Source organism: Scylla paramamosain, chromosome 32 (genome assembly GCF_035594125.1).
Source record: "Scylla paramamosain isolate STU-SP2022 chromosome 32, ASM3559412v1, whole genome shotgun sequence".
NCBI lineage: Eukaryota > Metazoa > Arthropoda > Malacostraca > Decapoda > Portunidae > Scylla > Scylla paramamosain.
The window spans coordinates 469,232-480,189 of NC_087182.1; the positions used below are offsets into that span (position 1 = coordinate 469,232).

Consider the following 10,958-nt stretch of genomic DNA (forward strand, 5'->3'; position numbering starts at 1 on the left):
ATGGTTCGAGTTTAACAGGGTGTAGTGGAAGTTACTGAGGTTTTCAAGGGTGTTTTTCATGGTTCTTGTTTAACAGGGTGTAGTGGAAGTTACTGGGGTTTTCAAGGGTGTTTTCATGGTTTTTGTTTAACAGGGTGTAGTGGAAGTTACTAGGGTTTTCAAGGGTGTTTTCATGGTTCTAGTCTAACAGGCTGTAGTGCAAGTTACTGGGGTTTTCAAGGATGTATTCATGGTTCTAGTTTAACGGGCTGTAGTGGAAGTTACTGAGGTTTACAAAGTATATTTTCAAATCTATATTTTTACTGTGTAGAATTACAATATAAAACAACAGGATTTATCAGTAACAGTTTAAGTAACAATTAGTTTAAGATCATATTATTTTCTTTTCCTTGCATTTAATCATTGTATGCCTGTATCTAATTCATGTTGGTTTCACAGGCACACACCTACATTGTGATGCAGCTCCTTGGAGGTGGAGAGCTGGCTGCCTCAGAGGATCAGGAAACACGAGAGGTTCACAGAGGCTCGCCTCGGGCTTCGGTCGTCGTGAGGAACCTGGTGTCAGCAGTTCACTACGTGCACAGGAAAAGCATCAGTGTTCACGGAGACCTAAAGCCAGACAGGGGTGAAAAGGGTTGGTGTTGAGGATAGACAGAAAAGAAAAGAAAGGAAAGGTAAAAAAAGGAAGTTTTTTTGCATTGATTTTCCATCTGCTTATTTTAAAGAATTTATTGCATGGAATATTATTGATCTCCATCATTTGTATGGCCTTTATAATAAAAAGTATGAATTTATTCCATTCAGATATTATCCTTCTCCGAGGCCATTCTAATCTAAACATCTTTTCACGGAATCTCTTGTTCAAGGATTCTTCTGAAGATTCAGTTATTAAGATTGTGGATTTTGGGTTTGCACATTTGATGCCTGACAAGGAAAAGGATGGCAGCACGAAGACACCGTGCTTCACTGTTCACTATGCAGCGCCAGAAGTGTTGCTGCAAGCTGTGCAGAAGGGAGCAAATGGTACCGCTTGAACATTCATGCACTGGTTGAGTATCTTGTGTGTAATTTTATGATGAAAGGTTTTTAATGCAGGGACAGTTGTTTATAGGCATTTTTACATTATTTTTAGTGTACAACCATCCAAAAGGCATTTAGCTCAGTGTTACTGCAACAACCACACAGTACTGAATGTAGGGTTTCCTGTTTCATTAGAGATTTCTCTGCAGTGGTGTTTTCAATACAAGGAGTGTTTTCTATAGTTATTTTCTTTATTTTGAGGGCTTGCTATAATATCCTGTACAACTCTAAAAATACATCAAATTAACCTCCCACCAAAGCACAATACAGACACTTCCATTGGCTGTAACATTACTGCTAATACTGCAACATTCTTCCTGAGGGGAACCACACACATTAACAATAACACATGTTACAAAAAACTACACCAAACATATTAAGCTCAACATTTTTGTATAATAATTTTTAGAAACATGAATGACCAAAAATGGTTCTAGGATAAAAGAGGAAAAAAATGACAGAACACTACAGCATAACAGTACAAATGGCAGGTGTGTCTCTTTTCTCTTATTCCTTATTTGCAAGGATTAAAGCTGTTACCTTAGAGATCACAAGAAGTGGGAGAGAGAGAGAGAGAGAGAGAGAGGCTGTACCTAAGCAATTATATCTTTCCATACCACACACACACACACACACGCACACGAACGTTTCCCTAAGGGCGTTACATCACTGTGTGTGTGTTCTATATCTCTAGGGCGGAATCTTTCAAGAGAGAGAGAGAGAGAGATGAGGAAACAAGGAAGATAATGAAAAATAAATAAAAAAGCAAGAATAATGATGATAACAACAACAATAAAAGGAGGTCAGTTTTTTTTTTATTTTTTATGGGAAACTTATGTGAATTGAAATACGCCTAAATGTTTACGTTCGTGAAAGAAAACGGAGGTCAGTTTTTCTTATTTTTATGGGATACTTATGTGAATTGAAATACGCCTAAATGTTTACGTTCTTGAGAGAAAACGGAGGTCAGTTTTTTATTTTTATGGGTTACTTATGTGAATTGAAATACGCTCAGTTATTTGTACATCACTGCTTCACAGACATCTCCAGCACGTGTTCCCTTTGAGTAGCACCAAACCCACCAACACCCACACATTGGTAAGCCTTCTAAGCACATACTAGTTTACATTGGCGCAGATATATTAAAAAGATTAATCACAAAAGACTAATTAAAAACATATATTCATTCCATGCAGGTGGGCTCTCCTTGACACACAGAGAAAGGCTGGTAATTCTCTGTTGTTCATTAGCTACAGTATGGGAGCCTCTGTTATACTTCGATATCTCTGTGAAGTATTGTTGTTTTTTTAACGTCAAATGGTAAATACTTAATAGTGATAAGCTGAAATATAACACAGTATTAAGCCAAGCCTTCAATTCACACAAGCTTTTCAATTATTTCACATTACGCCACACAAGGGACGAGACATTGCAGTGCAAGGCCCGCCAGGACCAGTTTGAATTTGGCGCTTCAATCAGTAATGTCTAGATACTTTGACAATTACAGTTATAATGGCCTGAGATTTATTTTTACGCGCTTATAATTTTTTACATTTAATTTTCTATTAGTTTAGTATAATATAAAAGAAGTTGGTGCTTGTTATTGAAAGGTAAAAGTGTCTTGTGGATAGTTTTGCTTGCGTATTGTGCGGAGCAGGCTGGGAGGGACGACACAGTACCAGACGTCAGACACAAGGCACTATGTTTAAAGGGTGCCATAAACTGCTGCTTTATTTAACGTATTTTCGCAGAACAAGACAGTGACAGGGGCCGTGGTGGCTGCCTGCGTGTGCTGGTGCAAGCTTGGTGCCTGCCGGGAGGTGCCTGCAGTGCCACCAAGGCTAATATTGGTAAGAAACCTGCCCACCACTTGTCCAGCCAGGTAATTTGCACAGTCTGATGTAATAGGCGGTAACTATGATAGTGTTGTTACATGTCACCCACAACAACAACACAGGGCTGTCAGGTCAGTGGTTAACCTTACTGTTTATTAATTGTTAAGCCTCGTATTTCATGTTTTTGCACCTCGTTAGGAATATATTGATGTGACTCAGCATTCCACGGTGCCACAAGCGCTCCAAGCCTCCACCACAAAACTCTTACTAATTAACCATGACAGGAATTATAAAGACGTAAAAAAAATAAACTTTACTAATGTTATCAGCTGAGGTGGAGGCAGCCTTCCCCATTTGTCCGCCAATATCTGCTTCATTTCTCACTTATTGTAAGCCTAACACGTCACTAAGTGGAGCCCCATGACTAGGCTTTCATATCCGCTAGCTAGATATATCCGCCATTGCCTCATTTAGTTACGATGGAAAAATAACAGGCAAAATAGCGGCCGTTCTCTCCACTGTCAAGGGCCGCCATGATGCCTGGCTACCTCTGCCAACCTGATTCATCCTGTGGGTTTCAAAATTTTTTTGGTATTTTTCTTAACTTCTTTATTCTGCTCGTATAGCATGTTTTTATGGTTTATAAAAATAATTATTTGCTTTAGAAGTGTTTTCGTTGCTTGTGTTGAGTTGTGTTCAATTTTGTGTTGCTTTATGAAAATGTGGGGAGTTTTTTTGGCAGTATTTTGACAAACTTGTTTTTTTATTTCACGCTCTAATTACGTCTTTTGTGTTTCTAAAAATTGCTTATGATTTTAAAAATGTTTTTTCGTTCCTGTTGAGAGAAATAAGTGGACTTTAAAAATGGTTTATAGTCCTGTTAAAAGTTGTTATTACTACACTTTTTATGTTATTGTCTCTCTATTTCAGCTTGTAACTAACTTTTCATTGCTTGAAAAAATAGTTCGTATGTTTTAAAGTGTTTTATCTTGTTGTTGAGTGAAAATGGGTGGAATTTTCAGTGGTTTTTAATCGTATTTAGGTTCCAACACTTGTTTTTTACACAATTTCGGTTTTATTTGTTTACTTCTTGTTCCAGGTAACTTTTGATGGTGTAAGATGATAGTTCAGATTTTTTAAAAATTTTTACGTTCCTGAAAATTCAAATGTGGGGGACTTTTCAATGATTTAAATGGGGCCGAATATTTCAACACTTTTTCCATATTTCATTTGGATATTTTTTAAATACTACTCAGGCTGGAGCTGTTTTAATATTGTGAATATTAGTTTAAGTATTTGTCAAGTCAGAATATATAAGGCATTCCAGCCTAGCTCCATTTTTTCGAGGGGTCAATTTCGAAATGAAATCCGTTACGGTACGTAAAATTGCCGTGACGTCACGGCCGCCATCATGGACCCGGGACCTTGATCGGCTCCGCTGTCTCCTCGGTAATATTTATCGTATTTTGCAGTGTTTTCCTGGTGTTTCCACGTCTTTCTAGACTCAGACGTGTAGATAAGAGTAGAATGAGTAAGAAAATAAGAGAAATAGAGGAGGAAGATGAAGGGAGAAGGAATAGAGGAGGTGGTAAAACAGAAAAATGCTAAGAAAACAATATTTAGGTTAATTTTCCCTGCTGCCCTGTCTGTCTTTGTAGTATTTGTCTTCCTTGACAGTGCTTTCAGTGTATTTGGCGTGTTTAGGGGGTGTTGGAGTGTGTCTGGAGGTGTTTAGGGGGTGTTGGAGTGTGTGTTTTAGGGATTTGGTGATGTTTGAGTCAATATTTAGCGTTCCTGGTGTGTTTTGGGGTGTCTTAGGCTTGTTTAAGAGTGCTTTAAGTGTGCTTTGGACTGTTTTCAATGTTTTGAGATGTTTCAAGTGTATTTTGGGATGTTATGGATGAGTTTGGGTGTGTTTTGTGTGGATACGGGTGAGTTGTGTCTGCGTTTGTGGGTATTTTTGGGTATTTTAGGTCAGTCTGGGTGTGTTTTGGGGTGTTTTAAGTGTGTTTTGGGCCGTTTTCAGCGTTTTGGGATGTTTTAAGTGTGTTTTGGGATGTTATGGATGAGTTTGAGTGTGTTTTGGGTTGGTACGGTGTGTTTTGGATGCGTTTTAAGTCAATTTGGGTGAGTTTTGGAGTATTTTAAGTGTGTTTGGGGATATTTTGGTGCTTTTTCGATGTGTTTAGGATGTTTTTTGTGCGTTTAGGAATGTTCTGGGTATGTTTAAGGTGTTTTAAGGTGTTTTAGTGTGATTGGACTTGCTTTTGAGGTGTTTTGGTTATGTTATAGGCATGTTGCAGGTAAGAATGGGGTCTTTGAGGGTAGAAGTGGTGTGCTTGAGGTAAAATAAAAGATTCTGGAGTGTTTTTGAGAGGGGCTCTGATAGTAGAAGCGTGTCAGGGGTGTTATAGCGTATGTTGTGATATATGAAACTACTAGATGCAAGTGTGTGACCACCACCACCACCACCACCACCAGCACAGTGGAAAAAAGGTTAGAGACAAGCGGGGAAAGTTGAAAAGTGAATAATTAAACGCTTGCTGTCTTTTATTATCTTGAGTATAAAATGGTTATATGACAATCTCTCTCTCTCTCTCTCTCTCTCTCTCTCTCTCTCTCTCTCTCTCTCTCTCTCTCTCTCTCTCTCTCTCTCTCTCTCTCTCTCTCTCTCTCTCTCTCTCTCTCTCTCTCTCTCTCAGCTTTGGATTAGTAACCCCGTTGACAGAAGTGACACCCGCGTTTTCTCTTCTCAGATGTAAACAAAGCGGTAGATTCCTTCCAGCTGGTGATAAAACTTCCTCTCGCTCTCCCTCACTCTCCCCACGTCACGGAAGTAGTGATATAAAGCACACGAGGAGGAAGTGAGAGGATATATATAATGCTGTGTGTGTGTGTGTGTAAAGAAGAAAATGTTATATCTACGTGTTTAAAAGTTTCCTATATTTAAGTCAAAAGAGGCTGGCTGGCTGGCTGATGCTGCTGCTGTTGTGGATTTAATTGCTCGTCTATGTTCCTTTGTGCTGTGAGGGAAAGTGTGTGTGTGTGTGTGTGTGAAGGAAGAAAGGGTTGGTGTTTAGGGGTCTGGGATGAGAAAACGAGTGATTTGTTTTGTAGCCTTCAGAAAAAAAATATTAAAGTTTTTACAGTGGGAAAATTTTGGTGGTGAGGGAGAATATGACTAAAATATTACCTCAAATTTAACCTAACGTGGTGGAGCTTCACACTCCTCAGCTGCTCCTAACCAAACCAAGCCTAACCCAAAGAAGCCTGTCTGTCTGTCTGGTGCTTCCTCCTCCCCAAGACTGGCTATCTCGTGTCTTAATCCCAAGCTAGCCTAACCAAACTTTATCTAACCTAGCCAAACCTTACTTAAGCAAGGCTAACCTAGCCAAACCTTACCTAACCTAACCTAACCTCACCTAAAGAAGCCTAGCCAAACCTAACATAGCCTCACCTAACCTCACCTAACTTAACGAAGCATAGCCAAACCTAACCTAACCTAGCCTAACCAAACCTAATCTAACCTACATCCTCTTCCCACAGCCCCATTTAACCTAACCTAACGTAACTTTCAGAGCAATGGCAACACTCCGATCCGGCAAGCAGGTTGGCGGCAGCGATGGCGGTGGCAGCGGCAGCGGTGGTGAGGTGGACGGCAGGGACAGAGGGGCAGTACAGGCTGCGGACATCAAAGAGAAGGTGAGCAGGGTGTTGTGTTGGTGTGTGTTGCTAAGCTGAGATGTAAAGTGTTTGGTTGTCAACACGCTGCAATATTTGTCACTCAAGGCTCATGCAACACTGCCTCCATGCACAAGTGTGTCGGGAAAGTGATTTAAAGTCGTAAAAAATGTTGTTTTACTTTATTTATTTATTTATTTTGTTTTATTTTTTGTATATATAGGAGGGACACTGGTCAAAGGCAACTAAATACAATAAGAAAAATATACTGAGAAAAAAATAAAAGATAAAAAAGACCTCACTTAACCTAACCTAACATATGCTAACTTAACCTAACCTAACCTAACCTAACCTAACTTAACCTAACCTAACTTAACCTAACCTAACCTAACATAACCTAACCTAACCTAACACCCACAGAGGAACGCGCGGACAAGCAAGGTGGTATTCAGCAGTCTGATCCTGGACCTGCTCGGCTTCACAGTGGTGGTGCCTCTGTCTTCTGCTCTCCTCGTCTGTTACTCCAAGCACGACTCCAGCGGCTTGTATTCCTCTCTGCTCTCCTGTGTTACTTATTACCAGCATATCATCAGCGTTCCTGCGAGGTTCCACTCTGTCTTGTTTTGGTGGTATGTGGGTGTGTTGTGTTTTGTATTGGTTTAAATATTTTTAGCTTGTTTTTATTATTATTTTTTCAATTTTTTTATCCTATTATCTATTTATTTATTTTTTGTTTGTTTGTTTGTTTACAGGGTGTGTGTTTTTGTTTGTGTTCCTGCTGTTCAATATTGCAGCTTGTTTTCTTTATTATTGTTATTTTGTGTTTTATTCTATTTCAGTGTTCTGAGGGAGTCTTCAGGTGTTTTTGGGGTGTTTTGGGGTGTTTTTGGAGTGTTTTGGGGTGTTTTTGGTGTGTTGTGAAGTGTTTTGATGTGTTCTGGGGTGGTTAAGGGGTGTTTTGAAGTGTTTTGTGGTGTTGTGGAGGTGTTTTGGGATTTTTGGTGTGTTTTAAAGTGTTTTGGGATGTTTTTGGAATGTTTTGATGTGTTTTGAGATGTTTAGGATTATTTTTGGAGTATTTTGGTGTGTTTTTGGAGTGTTTTGGGATGTGTTTGTAGTGTTTTGGGGTGTTTTGGGGTATTTTGAAGGTGTTTTGGTGTGTTTTTGGAGTGTTTTGGGGTATTTTGGGATGTTTTGGTGTGTTTTGGGTTATTTTGAGAGTGTTTTGGTGTGTTTTTGGAGTGTTTCTGGGTGTTTTGGAGTATTTTGAGGGTGTTTAAAGGTGTTGTGGTAGTTTAAAATATATTGTTAGTTTACTTTTTTTTAACTTTTTATTTTCTTATGCATTATTTTATTTCTTATTTATATTGTGGTGTGTTGTCGGTGTGTCCTAACCTAACCTAACCAGCCTACCCTCTCCTAACCTCCCCTCAACCCACAGGCACTGATTGGTGTGACATTCAGCATAGGCTTCACCGTCGGGCACACTGTGGGGGCTGCGTTTTCCCGCTGGGGAAGTACTGGGTGGTTCGCGGCCTCGGCTGTCTACGCACGCACTCTCACTGTGGCTAACATAATATTCTTTGCTGTCTTCTTCCAGGAATCGCTGCCTGAGGTGTGTGTGTGTGTGTGTGTGTGTGTGTGTGTGTGTGTGTGTGTGTGTGTGTCTCTCATTTATTTTTTTTATTATGTATATTTTTTTTTGTTTTTGTATAATTTTTGCTTATTTTTTTTTTTTCCTTTCATTTTTTCTTTCTTTGCTTATTTTGTAATTTGTTTGTATTTCCTTGTGTCTCTGAATGTTGTTAAAGAGAGGTGCATTGTGAGTAAAGCATCATTTTCTCTTTCCTCATTTCTTTACTTTTCCCTCTTATTCCTTCCTTTCTGTCATCCTTTCTATTCATTACAAACCCTTTCTCTCATTTTCCTTACCATAAACCATCAAAACATCTTAACAATCTCATTTAAATCACTTTTCTTTTCATTATCATCTGTTTGTTTACATTCTCTTGCTTTCTTTCACTTATTAATTCATTACACTCCTGTTTGTGTGTTTAGGAATGTTTTGAGATATTTTGGGGTGTTTTGGAGGTGTTTTGGGGTGTTTTTTCAAGTGTTTTGAGGTAAATTGTCTGTTTTTGGGTATATTTGTCTGTTTTTGTCTGTTTTTTGGGTATTATTGGGGTTTTGGAGGTGTTTTGGGGGTGTTTTTGCAAGTGTTTTGAGGTAAATTGTCTTTTTTGGGTATTTTTTGGGTTTTGGAGATGTTTTGGGGGTGTTTTTGCAAGTGTTTTGAGGTAAATTGTCTTTTTTGGGTATTATTGGGGTTTTGGAGGTGTTTTTTCAAGTGTTTTGAGGTAAATTGTCTTTTTTTGGGTATTATTGGGGTTTTGGAGGTGTTTTGGGGGTGTTTTTTCAAGTGTTTTGAGGTAAATTGTCTGTTTTTGGGTGTTTAATGGTGTTTTGGGAGTGTTTTGCAAGTTTTTGAGGTAAATAGTGTGTTTTGGGGTGTTTAATGGTGTTTTGAGAGTGTTTTGCAAGTGTTTTGAGGTAAATAGTGTGTTTTGGGGTGTTTAATTTTGTTTTGGGAGTGTTTTGCAAGTGTTTTGAGGTAAATAGTTTGTTTTGGGGTGTTTAATGGTGTCTTGGTGGTGTTTCAGGGTTATATAGGGGTGTTTGGGGGTGATCTAGGGTAAGTAGTGTTATCAAGGCTGTAGTGGAAGTTACTGTGGGTTTTCAAAGGGTGTTTCCATGGTGATTCACTTGTATTTTATCCCTTGTACAGTAAAACTCCCTTTCCCTGAGTTGGCAACACTGTTTGTTTACGTTCGCTGTTGTCTCGTCGTGTGTGAGTCAGATTTGTGTCTTGTTCTTCCACCGCAGGGCAGAAGGAGGAGGGACATCGGTGCCAGTTTGACCGAGGCTTGGGAGGTGATCAATCCTAGGGCTCTGTTCTCCGTCAGCTGTGTCAAGGGCCTGGGCAGAGAAGGTGTGTGTGTGTGTGTTTGTATGTTCAGTATTGTGTGTTTGTTCGTGTTTGTAGTATTGTGTGTGTGTGTGTGTGTGTGTGTGTGTGTGTGTGTGTGTGTGTGTGTGTGTGTACTAGCAAATATTCCCTTATGTTTACTCCTGAAACACACACACACACACACACACACACACACACACACACACACACACACACACACACACACACACACACACACACACACACACACACACACACACACACACACTACCTCCCGTTCCTCCTCCTCCTCCTCTCCCTTCATTCATAAACATCTGTCTTTCTCTCTCTCTCTGTAGAACGCATGAAATTAATACAACTTAGCCGAGTTTACTTCCTCTACCTGTTCCTGTATTCCAGCCTGGAGTTAACGCTGATCTTCGCGACCCACCACAAGCATAGTTATGACTCGTTGGCGCAGGACCGCAAGTTTTCCTTCCTGGGCCTGGTCATGGCAATTACACAGAGAGGGTTTATGCGAAGTGTTAAGACTGGAACTGAAAAAGCAACTGCCAATTAGGTATGGTGTGTTCTGGGGTGTGTGTGTGTGTGTGTGTGTGTGTGTGTGTGTGTTGGAGAGGGTTTGTGTGTGTGTGTGGCCGGGAAAGGGTTGCCTGTGTGTGTGTGTTTTCAAGGGTGTTTTCATGGTTCGAGTTTAACAGGGTGTAGTGGAAGTTACTGAGGTTTTCAAGGGTGTTTTTCATGGTTCTTGTTTAACAGGGTGTAGTGGAAGTTACTGGGGTTTTCAAGGGTGTTTTCATGGTTTTTGTTTAACAGGGTGTAGTGGAAGTTACTAGGGTTTTCAAGGGTGTTTTCATGGTTCTAGTCTAACAGGCTGTAGTGCAAGTTACTGGGGTTTTCAAGGATGTTTTCATGGTTCTAGTTTAATGGGCTGTAGTGGAAGTTACTGAGGTTTACAAAGTATATTTTCAAATCTATATTTTTACTGTGTAGAATTACAATATAAAACAACAGGATTTATCAGTAACAGTTTAAGTAACAATTAGTTTAAGATCATATTATTTTCTTTTCCTTGCATTTAATCATTGTATGCCTGTATCTAATTCATGTTGGTTTCACAGGCACACACCTACATTGTGATGCAGCTCCTTGGAGGTGGAGAGCTGGCTGCCTCAGAGGATCAGGAAACACGAGAGGTTCACAGAGGCTCGCCTCGGGCTTCGGTCGTCGTGAGGAACCTGGTGTCAGCAGTTCACTACGTGCACAGGAAAAGCATCAGTGTTCACGGAGACCTAAAGCCAGACAGGGGTGAAAAGGGTTGGTGTTGAGGATAGACAGAAAAGAAAAGAAAGGAAAGGTAAAAAAAGGAAGTTTTTTTGCATTGATTTTCCATC

General features: G+C 39.7%; 1 protein-coding gene across 21 annotated transcripts in view; it reads left to right on the forward strand.

Annotated features, from left to right (window-relative positions):
- LOC135088949 (uncharacterized) overlaps positions 1-10,951 on the forward strand; it is a 27,787-nt gene extending 16,836 nt beyond the window's left edge. For 10 of the 21 annotated variants that reach the window (XR_010261232.1, XR_010261220.1, XR_010261236.1 and 7 more), the window contains one exon: positions 439-659. Coding sequence is in view for 6 of the 21 variants with exons in the window: in XM_063984037.1 (XP_063840107.1) it covers positions 439-645 (207 nt within the window). In the remaining 15 variants the exon portion in view is untranslated. Of the gene's footprint in view, positions 1-438; positions 660-723; positions 814-2,596; positions 2,931-4,318; positions 4,365-5,449; positions 5,837-6,493; positions 6,618-7,016; positions 7,226-8,037; positions 8,212-9,479; positions 9,586-9,963; positions 10,124-10,685 lie in introns of those variants that run through there. The other 11 variants (XR_010261242.1, XR_010261238.1, XR_010261245.1 and 8 more) reach the window with 11 other exon arrangements.
- The last annotated feature ends 7 nt before the right edge of the window (positions 10,952-10,958 follow it).